At 43.9% G+C, this 18,742-nt stretch overlaps 1 protein-coding gene across 1 annotated transcript in view; it reads right to left on the bottom strand.

The window, feature by feature from the left end:
* Clasp1 (cytoplasmic linker associated protein 1) overlaps window positions 1-18,742 on the bottom strand; it is a 212,633-nt gene that overhangs the window by 57,180 nt on the left and 136,711 nt on the right. Inside the window, exons 22-23 of the mRNA XM_038349426.1 lie at window positions 16,946-17,113; window positions 3,497-3,600 (exon numbers count right to left, since the gene is read on the bottom strand). Coding sequence (XP_038205354.1) covers window positions 3,497-3,600; window positions 16,946-17,113 — 272 coding nt within the window. The remainder of the gene's footprint in view (window positions 1-3,496; window positions 3,601-16,945; window positions 17,114-18,742) is intronic.

The following is an 18,742-nucleotide window of genomic DNA, read 5'->3' on the forward strand; positions in this document are numbered from 1 at the left end:
AACTGTGTCATTTTCTGCCTCAGTGATTCCTCTCGATGAAGGCCCACTCACCAGACGACTGGGAGGGCTCAGTGGAACTCTGAAGGATGAAGACGGACACACTGCGGACGTGTGCGCATGTTCACCTCTTCAGAGCCCAGAGCAATTGACCTTAAGCACAGGCTATGGATGCCCTTGGCTTCAACAATCACGTTTGCTTTTAAGAAGTGTGCAGCTGACATGTCTGTGGTGGAAGTAGTCTATGCAGGAGGGTCCCATACTGTGTGAGCCACTTTAGCCAACAACATTGGTTAGTTTTATAACACAAATAGGCTTCTTTTTTTTTTTTTTTTTTAAGATTTATTTATTATGTAAACACTGCTCTGCCTGCAGGCCAGAAGAGGGTACTAAATCCCATTATAGATGGCTGTGAGCCACCAAGTGCTTGCTGGGAATTGAACTCAGGATATTTGGAAGCGCTCTTAAACTCCGAGCCATGTTTCCAGCACAATAGGTTTCTTTTTAAAGGAGACTACAACAGCCTGTTCTTTCTTCTCTCACACCCTGAATATAAGACAGTGTGTTAAATCCATACATAGGACAACAGTACGGTAAGGTTGGCACATACAATGTTTCCTAAGTACAGTTACTGACTCTAGCCACACAGATAGTTTTAATCTTCAAATAATGTTAATTACTTTGAATATCAGCTTACTCAGCACTGTACTGCCTCCTGTCCCAATAGCGTCCTCTTTTTACCTTTGAAAACAGTTTTGATTTAGATAACAAACCATATGATTTACACTTAATAAGCTAGATGCCTAAAATAAGAAAAAAGGTGACTGACAGATCTATTCATGAAATTATGATAAAATAGACAGAAACTGAGTTAATAAAATGAGACACACAAAGGAGAGGGAGTAGAGAGTGACATTAAACAAAAACAAAAAAGTACCAGAAGCATGTGAAAGGTGGCGAACTCTATCACAGACGGCAAATCAGAATGCTTACCAGAAACACGTGAGACCAGAATTTCTAACTACAGCTACTACATTTTGTGCCGCTTTCAACTAAATTCTAAAGAAATATACTTGCAACAGAAAAACAAGGTTGTAAACAAAAGTGAAAGCACGGGTACCTTGCTCCTGGCGTCTCCTAACAGCTGTAGGCAGGGAAGTTTTGGAGGACGGGGAAAAAGCATAGAGAATTATGTCAGAAGCACGTGTGGGGATTGTTCTGGCAACAAAAGTGTACAGCAAACATCTCTTAGCAAACCAAAAACACAGGTCAGCAAGCGGTTTGTCTGGGGAGATTGTAGCAGACGCTGCTCTCCAAACGGCATTTCCTCATCCTGCCCTCTCCCCAGGCTCCTGACTTGGGGCACCTCTCTAAGTCACTGTTCATCCATTATTTCCTATGAGGTCTTCTGCCTACCCCGGGGCGTCCACTCTGTAGGCAAGGATTCCCTACCATTCCGGCACTTTCCCCTTCAGAAGCAGGCCACTCGGAGAGGCCAGACAGAGTGGACAAAGGAGCAAGGGTAGCATGGGCAGAGTGGGACTGGGGCTCAGAGGAAGACTCAAGTCAACCAGCAAAGGGCTGGAGTCTCTAGCTTCACTTTGCCTCCTAGAAATTTGTACACAGTCCCTTATGTGGGATTTAAACAACTAAGAAAATCCTCTGCCTGAAAGTCTGTCTTAGCCAAGGCTGCAGCGGCGTTGTTTCCCAGTGCCCTGACCACTACTTTCTCAGATCTCTGACTATATAAAAGGCAGATTCAGAATGCTTTGACTTGGAAAAAGAAAGCCTCACTGGATTCTGTTCCAGCTCTTGACTCTTAGGCTAAAACCACAGTTTGGGCAATACTGGGCACTCCAATAGCTGCCAGAAAAAGTTCCTTCTGTGCTTAGGCTGATGAATAGAGCTGGCCAGGCCGGCTGCCTACCTGGAAAGCCTTCTGAGAGTGGCCAACAGCTTGCTCAGAGAAACACATTAAAGAAAACATCTGACTGAGCAAGAACAAACATGGCAGAGGGATGGAAGCGGGACTCACAGAAAGTCATGGTCAGGTGGCGCAGGTCATATTCAAAACCTCAGACTGGAAAGTATGACTTTCCAGTAGGAAAGAGTTAATGTGTGTGCTCCTCTCCTAAAGAGAGAATAAATCTTAGCACAGCAGCAGAGGGCGGGGCGCCTGTGAGGCCATTTTGAAGAGCACCTATTTCCAATGCTGGCGTATGAAGCGGGCGTGGGAGGCAAGTTCACCAAAGCTGATCCTACAGAGGTCTGCTGTGCCACAGATGGAAGGAACCATGAGCATCTCCCCAGTACTAAAATGTAGTGGGTGAGAGTTCCTCCACTAGGACTTTAGATACTCAGAGACCAAACCTTAACGTTTCAGAAACTTTTCATGTATGTCCATGTGTGCATGTGTGTGTGCATGTGCAAGAGAGAGAGAGAGACAGAGACAGAGACAGAGAGAGAGAGAAACGGGGCGAGGGGTCAACCTGAGGTACCATTCCTCAAGATGCCGTTTACCTTGCTTTTGAGACAGGATCTCACTTATAGCAGAGCTCATGGACTCGGCTCAGCTGGCTGGCCGGCAAGCCCAAAATATCAGCCTGTCTCCATTTCTCTGGGGCAGCAATGATAAGGCTCGCCACTACACACGGCTTTATCTATGGATTCTGGGGATTAAATTCATGTCCGTGTGCTTGCATGACAAGTACTTTATTTACTTTATTGATCCATTTTTAGGGGTGGGGGAAATCCCCTAGCTCAGAATCACACAACAGCATAAATATAACTTTCAGGTCTCAAACTCTACTGTCCGTTGTTATAATGATGCATGTAGACTGTGCTGTCGAAGCCCCTACAGCAACGGAGGCAACAGGATGGAAAACAGGAAATGCTGAGGGAAAAGAAGCTATGGTATACAGAAAACAAAAGAGAGAGCTTGATGACATGTGCGAAGCCCAATGTCATCAAAATTTCCTGAGTGCCAAGAAGCATGCATGGATGAGGTTCTTGATACTGCTCGCTCCTGAAAGGCTGATTTCACTGTGTGCCATAAAGTCTGAGAGAAAAAGACGTAAAAGTGTGAGAGGAAAAAAACAGCTAACTTTACCTAACCTTTTCCTCTTTCTCTCCTGTGTATATATATATATGTGGTGTGTGAGCATGTCAATGTGTGTGTGTGTGTGTGTGTGTGTATGTACACGCATGCACGCTGGACTGAGAGGATTTCAAGGGTCTTCCTTGATCTCTATCTTACACTTGAGGCGTGGTCTCTCACTCAAACGCATAAACTGCCAATGTATAACCTGGCAGGCCAGCCCTGAACCTGGTATCTATGTGGGTCTTGTGCTTTGACGGGTGAGCCATCACCCCAGCCCTATTCACACACCTTTTGAAGAGTGTAAAAGATGACTTAGTCACCAGATTTGAGGGCAATTTTGTGTTAAGATAGAAAACTATGTTTGAGCAACTGTGACTTCATCCTTTCTGTGCCTCTTACCAGCGCATCAGCCACGGCAGCTTCTAGGTCTGTGCTGGTGCTCAATACTCGCATGGCATTCACGGAACCAGGGATTCTTCCTGACTGGCCCAGCCCAAACCGATCTATGTGAAAACAAAAGCAGGACATGTGTCAGCCACGCGTAGCTTCGCAGTTCTCGGCAAGGGTTCCTGCCTCCTCCCACAAAAGAGAGCGACAGGAAAACTCCCAGCCGCTGAGCCCTGCACCGGGCACTGCGCCCTGCACTGGGTGTGCCTGCCAGTGGTAGGGTTCAGGTGCTCACATCTAACACCGAGGAGCCACAGGCAAGTGCTTTCTCCTCTTTTTATTTTTTTAAGTGGAGCCTGTTTTGGACATTTTGTTACTGAAAAGGCTTAGGGAGAAGACAGGGACCGTACAGAAGGAGCAGGGCTCTGGGTTGGATCTTCTACTCTACTTAGCTTTCCTTCCAGAGGCAAGGACCCTGTAGTTTGTTTAACTCAGGTACACTTCATGGTTTGGGAAGTAAGATGTAAGGCAAAGTGATGGAAAAAGTTAAAACTTGAAATAAATTATTAATTGATCTTGGTACAAATTTTCCCTAGTGTTATTATTATTTAAAGATGAACTTACTAAAATTATTTAATAACCACCATAACAATCTAATGCCTTCTTTCTAAGAACGTCAGTCATTTAGAGGTCATCAGTTTAACTTTTCCGTGAGTCCCTTAAGGATTTCTGAATGATAAACTTTATATAGATAAGGCAGAAGAATTCAAAAACTTAAGATAAATGTTAGACATTTAAACAATTATTCTAAAGTTCTTTTTAAAAGCTGTATTTATCTGTTTATTTGTGTGTGTGTGTGAGTGAGTGTGTGTATGCCACACATGTGCTAAGAGGACAGAAAAGGGTGCCAGATGCCTTGGAGCTGGAATAAAGGCACTGGGGAGCTGCAGAACATGGTACTGGGTGCCTTTATCCACTGAGCCGCCTCTCTGCCATCCCGGAGCTGCTCCTCGGGTCCCACTGAGTGAGCCTAGCAGCTTTCCTGAGAAAGTGCTGGAGACCGGCACTGCAGCAGGGGGATGCCCGTGGACGTTACACATTCCAAGATGGCTCACCCTCCACGGATGAGAGGTCTAGTCATCAAAATTCTAATACATGGAAACTTTTAGAAGAAAATGTGTTAAGATAAAAAATATGTTTTCCCAGAGTTATACAGAAAACCCTGTTTGGACAAGGAAAGATAAACCTCTGCCTCAGTCACACTTTCAGCAATACAGCATTTAGAAGAAGATCTAAGATTTATTCTTACAGGAATTGATCTTTCTTTTGAAACTGCATTTTCATTTATTCACTACTAAGTGGGGCGGTGCTATGGCACTCATATGGAAGTCAGGGGACATTGCAGGAGCCAGTTCTCCTTTTCCATTGTGTAGGTCCCAGATGTCCCATTCAGGTTGGCAAGCCTTTACTTGCTGAACCATCTTGCTGGGCCCAAGGAATTGGCTTTCTTTTGAAATGATATGTTTATTTGGACAGGGAATAAGACATCGTCTACAAAATTAGTGAACTTTAGTTAGTTTTTGTTAAAAGATCATTTTCAAAATATTTTACCCTTCTACCACCACAGGCAGGGAAAATAATTTATACACTGCTAGTCAAAAGACTCATACACAGTCACAAATTTTTTAATAAGAAAACAGAAACCGTATGTCATACTATCCCCTTTTTTAATGCACTTGCTGATGATTGCAAACGTCATCTTCTCATCAGGTTTTGGTGATGAGTCGCTGGGCTCCGTGAACCACGAAGACCACGGACAGTCAACTCATCTCTACATCCGTATGCTCATTTTTTTTAGAATGTGAACAGGGATGGAATTGAGAGGTCTGGGCATGCTGTTTTGCAAGTAATTTTGGTTCAAATCTTTTCTTCCATTAAAAAAGGGTAGATAGCAGGGGATTTATGAGGAACAAATGAGTAATTCAGTTAAAAGCCATTTAAAAGATACCCAGCATAAACATAAAGTCTTAAAAACAAACAAAAAATAAAAAACAAAACAAAAAAAACACAAGTAGATTTCATGCCAGCAACTCTTATTCCAGGGATAATATTGGATCTTTTCAGACAGAAAATTAAAACTTCTTAAGAATAAAGCAAGGACTCAGTGCTTCCCAGATGCCTATAGCTTTGCCGCACACAGCAACTGTCGGTCACCTGATAAAGTGGACAGTGTGACCTGTGGATATGAAGGGGACATGCTTGTCTAGATCACCAGGCAAAACCCTGCAGTCCGTACTCACTGTTCCGACATTATGATAAAGCAGTTTTCCAAGGGATGGATACAGAGGCCTGGGCCCTCAGCCTGGCCAGAGTTCTTAAGGAGACGTTTAGTCAGAGCCCACATGGTGAAAACATGCAGCTGGCTCCGTTCGGAAGAATGAAAGGGCACGTTAATCGCTGGATAAATGGGTGAGCATCGGCACCATTAACAGTGTGTGAATTAGTAGAGCATGCTGACTGCATTGAGAAACTAGCCATCGGGGTGTTAGTGTATGAAAATACCCAGTTAATTTATGGTGGCATATGGACGCATCTTTAGACACTCACTCTCTACTCCTGTGGCCAGTGGGTTTTGTTAAGTGAAGCTGAGACAGGTTTGGAGTTCACAGGCAATAAACTAATCTCTTGCACCTTCAGGGCCTGGATCCTGACCTTGCTTTCCCAAAGCTTTCAGGGTACTACACTTTCCTATGTGTGAATGATGTATGCTGTGATCTAGGTGTGTGGAACTGGTAGCGGCGCTAACACGACTACGTTGGTGACAGAACACTGGAGTAAGGACTGTGGAGACCAAAGACTGCTGGGTGGTAGCAATCCCCCTCCCCACGGGGAGGCCTAGTGACACCTACTTAGGGCTGGTCTTTTCCTGGGAAGGGGGTGTGAGGAAGGAAGGAGTACTTCCCTCATTTTTGTTTCAATGTAAACATGAATGCTAGAGAAACAATGCCAAACAGGCGACCGAGCATCAAGCCTATGAACAGAATCATAAACATTCAACAACTCAAAAAAAAGAGAACACAGGAGGGCGAACATGAGGTACACACATGCCAAGTGCTAGCCAACACGGTGACAACAGAGGCTGACATGGGGGTGGGAGGACGGATGGAGAAGCTGATCATGCAGTTAGCACTTGTTCACCTGACTGCCCAACAGATTCAGCAGTGGAGAGAGCACTAGTGGACCTGGAATGACGTCGAGAGGCTGCAGGTAAAAGGAACGGCAACACCCACAGGGTTAACACACAAGTACCAGAGGAAATGCGGGGCTGCTACCACCAAGGCCGCGCTTCTCATGAAGAAATGGTGCTGGATATGAATGGACAGCAGGACTGGCCCCCACCCTGCATGGTGGTCGCTGGCCTCACACAGCTCTTACACACACAGGCATGACAGAGGCACTCGTCACAGTGCTTCATACTAAGGACGCACTGATGAACTCAGACTCCAGGTTTAGATTCACACCACGAAGCGTCCACCAGCCATGATGGAAATAAGCCACATGAAGAGCATCAGACGTCAGCGCCATCTGAGCCCAGGGCGGACAGCGAAGGATGGATCATTAACTCAGCTCACGAGATGTCACTGGTATGTGATGCATATGCCACCATGCACCAAAAACAAAAGCGAGAGGTTCGTAATGTTATCTCATCAGGAATTCATGGACCACGGGGGCTCAACACCTGCATCTGACCAGTGGAAAGGCTTGGTGTTTTCTGCACAGCTACCCTAGTTATCAGTGTACCTGTCTGACTGCTGGGCATCCACAGGCAGTGAGTGTAGAGGCCTCCCTTGGAGACGCAGAGCGGGAGTCTGAGCACCATTTCAGAAACACAAATGGCAGGCCTGCCTGGCTTGGCCACAGCCGGCTGTGGCCCTTGGTAATAAATATACTAACCGTCGGTTTCTCTCGGGTTCTTCATTTCTAAAATGGTGTCGGTCACAGTACCTACCTCTTGCTGGTCATGGAGAGTTTTAAAGGGGACCACACACCACTGCCAGCACACAGCAGTGCTGGTGACTGTATCGGCACTAGAGGTAGCAGTGAATGTCAGGGAAACTTACATGTAGGATAATATTTTATGAGTATTTGTAATATGTTTATGAATTCATCAACCTGAGGAAATGGATGTTAAGTTCCATCCTTGTAAAGAGTAACTTAGAGAAGTAAATATGGAATAAGAAACTGGTCTGATGTGCAGATGTCGCAGGCCCAGATAATATTCAGCTCCTCATTTAGTGAAAACAACAGACAATGCCTGCTGCCTTTCATTGCTCTGGAAAAGCCAAGGTGTTATATCACAGAATGCTCACACGTTTAACAAATCACTGAGAGGTGAAACCCTTTACCTCCTCCATTATTCAGCACACATCAAAATCCACACATTTATTGACAAAGCGTCAAAACCTCTAACCTCTAGTGTAAGTTTATTTCTAAGCTCATGCCACTTTATAAAACACACCCTGTGGCAGATTGATATAAAAAGAACACATTACCTGGTCAAGCAATACAAATTTTAGAGGCTTGAAACAAAAAAAGGGAAAATCCTCTTTCTGGAAGATTAACACACAAAACATTGGGATGATGTGTCTAAAACAAGACTTACCACTTTCCTAGGTAAGGAAGCTGCAGGGCACCGTTTCCTTGAGACCAGAGCGACCTGCACAGTTCTTAGCTATCAAATTAGTGCTCTCTCTATCTTGAAGCTTACATTGAAAATGGATGTAAGCAATACTCGATCTGTCTGTAGGTTTCTTAAAATGTATTTCTTTGGTTTGGACATGATACTCTACAGAATGTCTGCTCTGTCAATGACTCTCTGGAATTCCCAAGTGAACAGCCAGCAACGGAATCCACAGAGGACTCACTTCTATCAAAGCCTGACTTGATTGGCAGCAGAGTTCTAGAATCTGTAATTTCACTTAGCATTAAGATTACTGAGAGGCTTGAACACAGTGTTACAAACTTAAAAACGGCAGGTACAGTTGGCAAACTGTCCACAGCTTCCACGCCTGGAGATTTTGAATATGCTTTCTGTCATTAGGACCTAAAGAACACAGTACAACAACCACTTACACGGCATTTACATTGTGCTTAATAATATAAACAATTCAAGGATGATTTAAATGTATGGGCGGGGAGGCATGGGGAACATAGTCCGTGTTTAATACTCCATCATTTTATAAAATAGACTCGAGCATCTACAGGCAGCCCTGCAACCAACCCCCTGTAAAGGCAGAGAGAGGTCTGCAGTCACTGAGATACATTACCTTTCTCCTCTCTCTCTCTCTCTCTCTCTCTCTCTCTCTCTCTCTCTCTCTCTCTCTCTCCCTCTCTCTCTCTCCTCCCTCCCTCCCTCCCTCCCTCTCTTCTTTCTTCCTTTCTTTTTCCTAATGAAGTATGGCAATGTAAGTTTACTCGAAGGGTAACTAGTGGGAAGTGATTATGGAGACAAGAAAAAGAAGGCGTACAGGGATATGGAGCAAGCTCCCACAGGACAGCCGCTTTCTGGGAGGCCTCTCTGAATCCCTGGGTCCTAACTCCAAGTCTGGAAACCAATGCTTCAGTAAAATCTCTTAGCCCTTTTCTCTGTGTCTAACCTGGTAGAGACTTCACTACAAAGCATCGACCACATGGTTGAGCAATGTGAGAGACTCAACAGAACTGCTTTTGAAGAAGGCAGGCTGGGAGTCAAAACCACACCTGGCTCTTCAATGTAGGATTGTTACAATCAGGCTCGGAGGCTGATGATAAGGGTGCTTGTCACTCAGAGTGAGCAGGGACTGAAAGCACTTGTGCCAGCTGATGCTTCAAATGGGGCCCTCTTGATATTCTTCTGGACACAAGTTTGGGGCCCAGATTTAACCCAAGGAGGTAAAAGGCATGGTCTAAAAATTCAGCTAGAAGTATTTCCTACTGCCCTGGCTACAACAGAAGAAAGCAGCTGATGAAGCCAGAGCTGCAGCTTCTCCTTGGCCACAGCAACCACACACTGTACTATTTTAGGATGCCACTGAGACAGTTAAACAGACCTGTTTACCCAAGGAGCAAAAACTGATGTGGTCCATCAGGTGCTCAGCATTCAGTCTAGATACCAGGAATTGAGCCCTCTCTGTCCATCCACAAACTGTATGTCAGACTTCAAGGCTGGATCCACACAGTATAAAATGTCAGCCACAAGAAAAAGGCTGACCTGCTTCTAACAGACAAAGTCATCCACAGACTGAATGGCTCACTCATTTAACAGGCTGATGGAAGGCCAGATAGTAAGCCAAGGCACACAGGTGTATAGCCTGCATTTAAAAGGGAAAATCACCAGTTCATTAAGGTGTTAAACATGAGGAGTACCCTGGCTGCTATCATGAGGATGCTGCAATGTCCCTGCATGCAAAGCCGCCTGGCTGAGGGACAGAATAGCTGAAACCGAGGGAAGGAGCCACTAGAGGAAGAGGACCCTCTGGAAGGCTGTTGGCACCTGTTCGCTACATCCTGACTTGGATCATTGACCCTGGAGAAAATCAAGGCATCAGAAGAGGTGTAGGGCATGAGCAGGAGAGAGAGATCTCCAACTTGATCTACCACTGTCTCTCTCAGAGCGACGTGTACAGTGCGAAAAGATCAGCTGAGTAATCACACAGCCAAAAGAAAAAAAAATTCACAGACTGCTGAAGCCCCTGCATCATTGGGAATGGGATCATTTCAGGTCTAAACCAGCAAATTACTTCTGCCCTTATGTTCATTAACAGTAAACATATACCCGGAGGGCACCAAACGTGCCGCACAGATCGGAGGATAAAAATCCTTTGGGAACTGATAATCCATAGTAGACAAATGTACTGTAACCATCAAAGGATGGCACGGCTATTAAAACTAAAATTCATTTCACTCTTGAAATGTTATATGATTATATTCTTGTCCTTCCTTTGAATTATATATATACTGGGCTTGGGGGCGTGGCTCAGAGTCGAGCGCCCTGGAAGCCCTGGAAGCTTGAGGCCCTGGTTCAATCCTCTTTAGGAAAAATAAAGGTAAGCCAAAAATTTGATGACTATGTTTCAATTCTGAATTCACCTCATGTGAATTCACGTGAAGCCATTCACCTCCTAAGTTTTGCCTTATGTTATAAACTGCCACACAAATGGGCTTACTCCGTGACGGGTGGCCACAAATGGCCATGGCAGTTGAAATGGTATTTGTTTCCTCTAATGTGTGAAAACTGGTAGTTGCTGAAGTCTATGCATGCAGAGGGGACCACAAGGGCGACTAAGGAAGAGGGAAGAGAGAAGAGAGGCTCACAGGGCAGCAGAGGGAAGCGGCCATTCCACCCAGCAGTGTCTGCACAAGCACCTGGAGCCCCTGCGCAGTGCCTATGGGTACTCACCGAGTGGAGTGAAGCCCCGAGCAGGGCTTGTATCGCGGCTGCTCTCACGGCTGGTATCGCGGCTGCACCCCTGACTCATGCTGGGTCGGGGGATACGGCTGCTCCGTGCTAGCGTGCAGCATGAGGGGTTTCAGAGAAGGTGAACAAATTTAATGAAGACAGAAAAACTCACAAGCATCAGTCACATTTGCTTAAATGTAATTATGACATTGTCTATGCTGGGAAGTATGTATGGACAGCCTGCCCATGATGAGTCTCACTGACAGGAGGGTCTGGATAAACTCGACTGTGCTCTGGCCCTTGGAAGGCTGTGGATTTAAACACTGAAGAGAAATTACACTTAACTGTCAGAAATGACGTCTTCCCAAAGGTCAGTCTGGCATCAAATATAGTAAGATCTAAAGCATGTCAGGAACAATGAATGTCTGTGGCTTTAGCAGACATCTCAATGAGAGCTCTGGAGTCCAAAGCTGACTTCATGGCACTTGGTTCCCCCAAAAGACGATTCAATCTGGTTGAATAATAGGAATAAAGGCTCTAGTCTTGAAGTCTACGAACTTCCCTACGGAAAAGAAGATGGTCCTGACATGCTCGTCAAGATGGAGATGTCACACACAAGGGCAACCATCTAAGCAGCAAATTGGAGTCAGGACTGACTGGTTACTATTTTATGATCTCTACAGCAAGAAAGTGGACAATGTCAGTATTTGGGCAAGAAGATTCCTCTACTGACCTCAGAATAGTATTTTATAATTGTCTTTGGACAGTTTATTATTCCCATACATGAAACATGCCAGACAAAATCATACAATAGTCAAGCCTAATAATATTTTGACTGTGAAGCCCAGAGAGACCACGATACCCGTGCTTATCAGTCTGAGGAAGCAGATAAATTAGTGGCCAAACACTCTGCAAAAACACTGAGCATGCGGGACGTACAGAGGAACATATAACGTCGTAGCTGGAGGGGACATCTCATCTTCAGAGGTCTAGAGCTTCTAGACCGGGTGGGAGTGACTCTTGAGACCTTGGAAACTAGTGAGCTTGATTCTCTGATGTAAAAACAAGCATATTGTCTATGTCACCATGAACACAGCCTAATATTTCAGAGCAAAGATTTATAGCTAAACTATAACAAGAACATCTCACTAACCAGAATCATAAAACACTCCAATAAAGAAGAAAGTGTGAGAAATGAAGCCATCTTAGAGTGTGTTCAACAGCTCTGTGCTGACGTGGAACCTGACCCCAAGAGCTTGTAAGTGATGTCCAGACACTGTCAATCTGTAGGAAGGGAAGGGTGAGTCAGGAATATAATCTGAATGATAGACCTCAAAGGCCTCACTAGAAGTTTCTTAGTTTGGACAGAATGACAGGGAAACACTGAAGTTTGCACTCACAGCACTGGGGACTAGCTAATCAGCAATTCCTAGTGACACTCTAAGTAGGTCACATAAGGACAGCAAGAGTAACAGGCACCACGCTGAACCCACCGACACACGGGAGCTTCCTCAAGTGGACACAGCAGGGCTGCTTATCTTTAGAGACTGCTGTACCTGAACCACAAAGTGACCCATACAGCTCCCAGCTGCATTACTGGTCCAGCTACTTGATCTCCCTGGTTCCCACCCCCCCCCCCCCCCCAGAAAGTAAGCAATGAAAAGATTATCATCTCATCAACATGGGGACAATGCACACATACACACATCAGAAATGTTTGCCAAACATCATCCCTGGAAATCCCGACCTTTTCTACTGTCTTTTCCAAAGCAGGCAGCTAAAATGTTCTTGTGGCTTTTCACAGAAGTGCATGCTCAGCTGACTGCTATGTAACTTTATCCAGAACCCATGCCTTTTCAAGTTCACAGAGATGCTAAAGAAATGGAAATTTATGTTCTCTCCGGAGTAGGCCTGCTTCGTGAAGACAATAAAGACCACTAATAAGAACAAACAGCTGCGATATAAAATAATGCCCCCACAAACTTCTTGATAGGCCTCCCCTGAGTATCTCCCCAAGAATGCACTCACCCTCCATGCTCACGGGCTCCTTTACGATGTGACACATAGAGAAAGAACTCTGTCCACTGTTTTGTCAGAAATCTGTCCACAATTGCCCCAAATCTCATTAAAATACATTTTGTGGTTAAGAGTGCTATTTCAAATGTTAGGTAATTTAACCCATGAGAAAAAACAGACACAAAGATTAGCCTACAGAAAGATCTAGAATAAGCACAGAAAATTATTTTTATAGAATCAGCGGTCAAAATTCATTCATATAATCTCCATCCATCTACCCATCCACTTACCTACCTAGAGTATAAAACCAGCTTGTCTTGTTAGGAAGTGTCCAACAAACACCCTAGGTGAGTGGAGGGCATGGGGGAGGTGCAAGAGGAGCAGGCGGGACACACTTGGTCTCCCAACAGCACTCACACTAGAAAGCTCTGGACCTCTGTCTACAGGAAACGCTGCCAGGTATTCAAGAACCACTTGTTTGGTTTGCATTTCTTGAGAGACTCTACCCTACATCACAGTGTTTAAAGGTAATCCTTACTTTTGTCTTAAAAACAGGATTTATTTTCATTTTTACTTAACATGTATTTGTATATGCCTACAGTAGTGCAGTCCACATGAGTGCAATGCCTACAGGGACCAGAAGAGGGCATCAGACTCACCTGGGCTGGAGTTGGAGGTGGGTCCTGGCAACTGAAGCCCTCTGCAAGAGTTTATGCTCTTAACTGATGAGCTATCTCTGCAACCCTACTTTTGCCTTTTAAGGAATGACCCAATCAGACTGCACAGCAAGGCAAAAGTGCAAGAGAATTAATGAAAACAGCTAGAAGCTAAAGGCATAAAATGTTTCTTCAGATATTTCCATGTCCCAGCAAATCTACTTTTATAGTTAAAAAAAATCATTTAGTTAACTTCAATCTTCCAAAAATCTTTTTGAACCAGGAAGTCATAAGACATTTAAAATATATATCACACAATGTAGGTTACAAAACTGTTAAAAACAGTTTTTCTAGTCTTTTTGATGGATGACGAGGAGAAGCAAACTGGCGGCAACTGCTAACAGTCGCTAGTGACGCTGGGTATCTGCAAAGTCTTTGAGACACCAAAGGGAGACAGTTTATGAATGTGCTTTCCTGATTGTTTGGGTAGTTTATGAGGGGATGGGGGGAGGGAAAGAGAGAGAGAGCAAAAGAGAGAGGAGAAAGAGAGTCAGTCAGTCTCTGGGGAGGGAGGGAGGTGCGGGGGCACTGTGTGCAAGAGCAAGCAGAGCTGCTTCTGGACTGTCCAGTCACGTGCTTTCTACTTAGTGAGTTTTAAACGGCAGTTGAGTGTGGTAGATGGTGCCTGAAATCCCAGCTCCTGGGAGGCTGAGGAAAGACTCCTGCAACTAGGCCACCCTGACCTATAGCTACATGTGCGGAGGTTGGTCCCCACGCTGTCCCCAAGTCATGCCCCTGGGAGCTTGCAGACAGGCTCTCCTTTCGAGCGTGCACCTTGCAGCAGGAGTAGTAGGATCACCAAGGTGTGCTACCACATCTGGCTTTTTCAGTGGGCTCAAGTCATCAGCCTTGTGTCATTGGACTTGTGAAGCTAGCAGCTTTACCTAGAGAACCATCTCCCTGGCCTTATTTTAGTTTTTAATGTAAATTCTAAGCCTTAAACTAGGCTAGCAGTCATTAAAACTGCTTAAGGATTTTAAGGAGACATTCTATAAACATGCTATCCTTCTTCTGAATATTTGTATTTAAAACTGTTAAGCTGTAAACCAAATGGATAGATGCACAAATATATTCTAGTATAAACTCAATGATCACAGAAAGCAATCCATTACTGAAAAATACCAGGCACCTACTACCTTATAAATGGTAAGTATAAAGGTATATTTTGTTCATGTGTATTACGTGTGTGTTCTCATAATGTGCAGAAATAAAACACCTTTGATCAGAACTTCATGCATGACCTTAAAATACTAGTAACTCCCTTTATGAGCACCAATAATTCTTTAGACAGACACAGTGACACAATCCCAGCACCTGGGAAACAGAGGTAGGCAGGTCTCTAAGTTCTATCTAGGCTAGCGTAGGCTATATAAGACTCTATCTCAAAAAAAAAAAAAAAAGATAAAAATATCACCTCAAATATGAGCTCTTTGGAAGGAAACCAACTCCTTTACTGATGTTTCATGACACTGGCCTTCAAAGCTCAGAAAACACTCCTCTTGTACCATACACAACAGACCACTGGAGTAAAGACTGGAATAGCAGCAGGTCCTGGAGTTATACTAGATTACTAAAACTGAGTTATTCCCTAACTTCAAGAATGTTAAGAGGCTGTCTGGTGGCTAACTTACTGTCAGCTGGATAGGACCTGTACCAAGAAGACACATTGCTGGGCATGTCTGTAAGAGCGTTTCTAGACAGGGTCGAGTGAGACGGAGAGACCCATCCCATGAGCTGGGGTCCTCAGCATTATCAGCCTTGTCAGCCTTGTCTTTGGTTCCCACCTGTGGATGCCACATGACCAGCTGCCTCCCACTCCTGCCACAAGCCTTCCCCAACAAGAAGGGCTGGACCCTGGAACTGTGACCCGAAAAGAGCCCTTCTTCCCGTAAGGTGCCAGTCAGGTGTTTTGTCATGGCAAGAAAAGCACCAGAAACAAGCAGAGTTCCTGAGAACACTCAAACGTCCCAACAGAAGAGCCTGTTTGAGACATAGCAGACTGCGTCGCTTGCTTACAACTTACAGAGACGTCAGCAGTCAACGATGGACCAGACTGCTCAAGAGTCACGCCTAGATTTAAAATAAAATGTATTCCAAACAAAGGCCTGAGCCAGATGCCGATGGGTTTCAGTAGCGAATGAGACAATTCAGACATTTGTCCTGGAAATCTGATTCAAATAAAATCTTACCCACGTCTTAACACCTGCTCCTGGCTGAGCCCTAATAGTGCTGCCCTTAACTGCCAGCCACCCCCATGGCTGATAAGTCCTTCTTGACCAGCTGCTTCTGGATTTGCTGCTCTCCTACTGAGAGTGTCTTTTCCTTGGACTTCAAAGCAGGACCTATTCCAGGACATCTGTTGTTAGACAATCTCGAGGGTCTCGCGGACAAAGGGAAGACCCTCCTTTCCGTTGGTCCCTGAGCACCTGTTTCCGCATCCAGCCAGTTTTCACCTCCACCCTTCTCAAGAGATTAGAGGGGTTTGGAAATAAGGAAACTATATTCATTAATCTTCTAATTCTTGGGTCTAAAAAAGAGCCTGGTATACATTCCAGGAAAAAAAACACTGAGAAAAATCAATATTGAGCCAACAAGAAAAGTTAAAGCTACAATCCTCTCATTCAACAGCAATAAATTCGTACATAAGGAAGCAGATAGATATACAATAAAAGTAGGTGTGTCAATAAATAACTTTTTGGTATTAGACCTTGAAAGATTAACAAGGAACGTGTGAGTTAGAGTGTATTGGTCTAGAGACACTGAGAATCAGCTGTGTTACAAGGGAACTAAGCAACACTCAAGCGAGTGCTTTCAGAGTTCACCAATCTCTAGCTTCCATGTTTCGACAAAATTATGTCAAAAGTAAATATACATATTCTTTTGCTGTAAGTTTAACCAATTAGGTTAGAGATCAAAATAAAAATAGGGGCCTTGAATTCAGCTTTTGAGAATTAATATATGTTGTGAGGAGAATGAATTCAGTGAGCAGAGAGTGAAGAATGGCAGAGCTTCTGAACAAGAAAGAAGTCTCCCCAGCTCCCGGGCAATGCGGACAATGAAGTCCCACCCCAACTGCTGGACGCATACACTCCACACATTTTGGGGTCTGCTGAAATCTCAGTGTAATCTGTATAGCATAGCACACAAAGCAAATGCCTGCTTTTAAGGACAGCTGAGGTGATTCCTTGGGTTCAAAGGCAGAGCCCCGCTTTCTGTATCAAACAGTGATTAGATCATAACCACATTACAGCCATGCTGGGAGTGAGGTTTCAGGTCTTGGAGAATCCTTACCTAATCCAATCCGGTTAGGACTTGTTTCTCGGCTACATCCCTGACTCCTGGGGATCTTGCTTCGTTTTTCTGAAGACAGTGTTACAGGTGGGCCTCTTGAGGAACCCCCAGCAAGTCCACCATAGCCGCTTCCCAACAGCTTCCCTGGGGAACTTGACCGGCTGCCAGCTAAAAATGAAACAAAATGATGGTGAGATGAATCTAAATCAGGCGACAACTCAGACATTAAAAAAATAAGCTTTCACATATGAATTTGCAAGAAACATTAAGAAAGCATTATACAAAATAACATTTTAGTTGGTAATACTGCTTTTTAAATAGAGGATGTAGGATCACTATCATAAATAGCTTAGAAGACCCACGAGCAACTCTCTAATGAAGAAGCTGACGACGACAGGAGCACCGGCTACAAAGCAGCGCTCTGCGCATGGCCAGAGACATCTGCAAGGCTCTCCCGCTAACCACACTCGCCCCAAGAGCTGACTGCCTAAAAATTAAGTATAATCACTGGAGAAATAGACTTTTAAGACATTAACTTAAGGGAAATGGTTGAGAAAACTTCATTAATCTAACAAATGGAACAAAGATGTGGGCTTAAAATGACTAGAAATGGTTTTTAAAAAAAATCATAGCGTAAGATGGTACAAATAAGCTTAAACATATCAGTGCTGTAATGAATGTGGCTGGACACCGCTCATTTATTAAACACAGGAAGTTTTCAGTTTACTTATTTTTTCCTCACTGGAGATTGAGCCTTGCTGTGCTAGCCAAGTAATCTACTACTGAGTTACCCCCAAGCCTTAAGCTGTACACTGCTAATAAGAATCAAATAACACACTTAAAAGCAAGCAACAAAACAAAAAGCACAAACACCAGTAAAAGGATAACTGACCACGAAGATAAATACAAACTCCAAACAGCATAGCTTTGAGATACTAACCAAGAAAAAGAATATAGGGAGAAATAGGGAAAGCCCTAATTATTAAAAGATACCCCCCCACACACACAAAAGACCCTATAGAAAGCCTAATAAGTCTCAGAGAAATAGGTGGGGCCAGCAATCAAACCTTTGTGTGCAGAGTGGTTGACGGCAAACATGTATAGGATGCGTATAACCAGGACGTACAACGAAACACCTCTGCTAGCAACAGATCACGTGTATTCCCTGGTAAGGCTGTGGCCAACACAGTCTGTGGAACTACACTCAACAGCCTAATAGTTCATAGTGTGTAATTTCACAGGCAGACTCCTTTTCCCTATGTGGATATCCCAAACACTTTTCTTCAGTTTATCACCCATATTTTATAAATACTAGCTGTTTACTAAACCTCAAAGCAAATCTCAGAAAACATGAAAAACAGGAAACCACGTGGGCCACAATGTCTGAGAAATACGCAGTAAAGCCAGAAGTCAGAAATAAACAATGGGACTGCTAATCTTTATTAATAGCTAAATATCTAGATATGCCTATAAGCATTTAATATGGGACAGAATTCTCTCAGAGAAAAGATCAACATTCTAAATATTAATATACACAAAATGATAGCCACTTAACAGATCATCTCCCTAAGTAGAGAAGGCAGTAAAATTTTAAAACATGAAATATAATAAAGTATCATGATGCAGAGTAGAATTACCTTCAGGAAAAAAATTAAAGCAAACAAAACCCTTTTGAAACAATACTTACCCACAAATTACTGTTTCTTACAGAATATCATCATTCGAATAAGTCACTTGGTTGGCTATACAAGAAAATTGATACCTAATAATGATTAAATTATACACAGTTTGGAAGGA

This window comes from Arvicola amphibius, chromosome 12 (assembly GCF_903992535.2).
Source record: "Arvicola amphibius chromosome 12, mArvAmp1.2, whole genome shotgun sequence".
Taxonomy (NCBI): Eukaryota; Metazoa; Chordata; class Mammalia; order Rodentia; family Cricetidae; genus Arvicola; species Arvicola amphibius.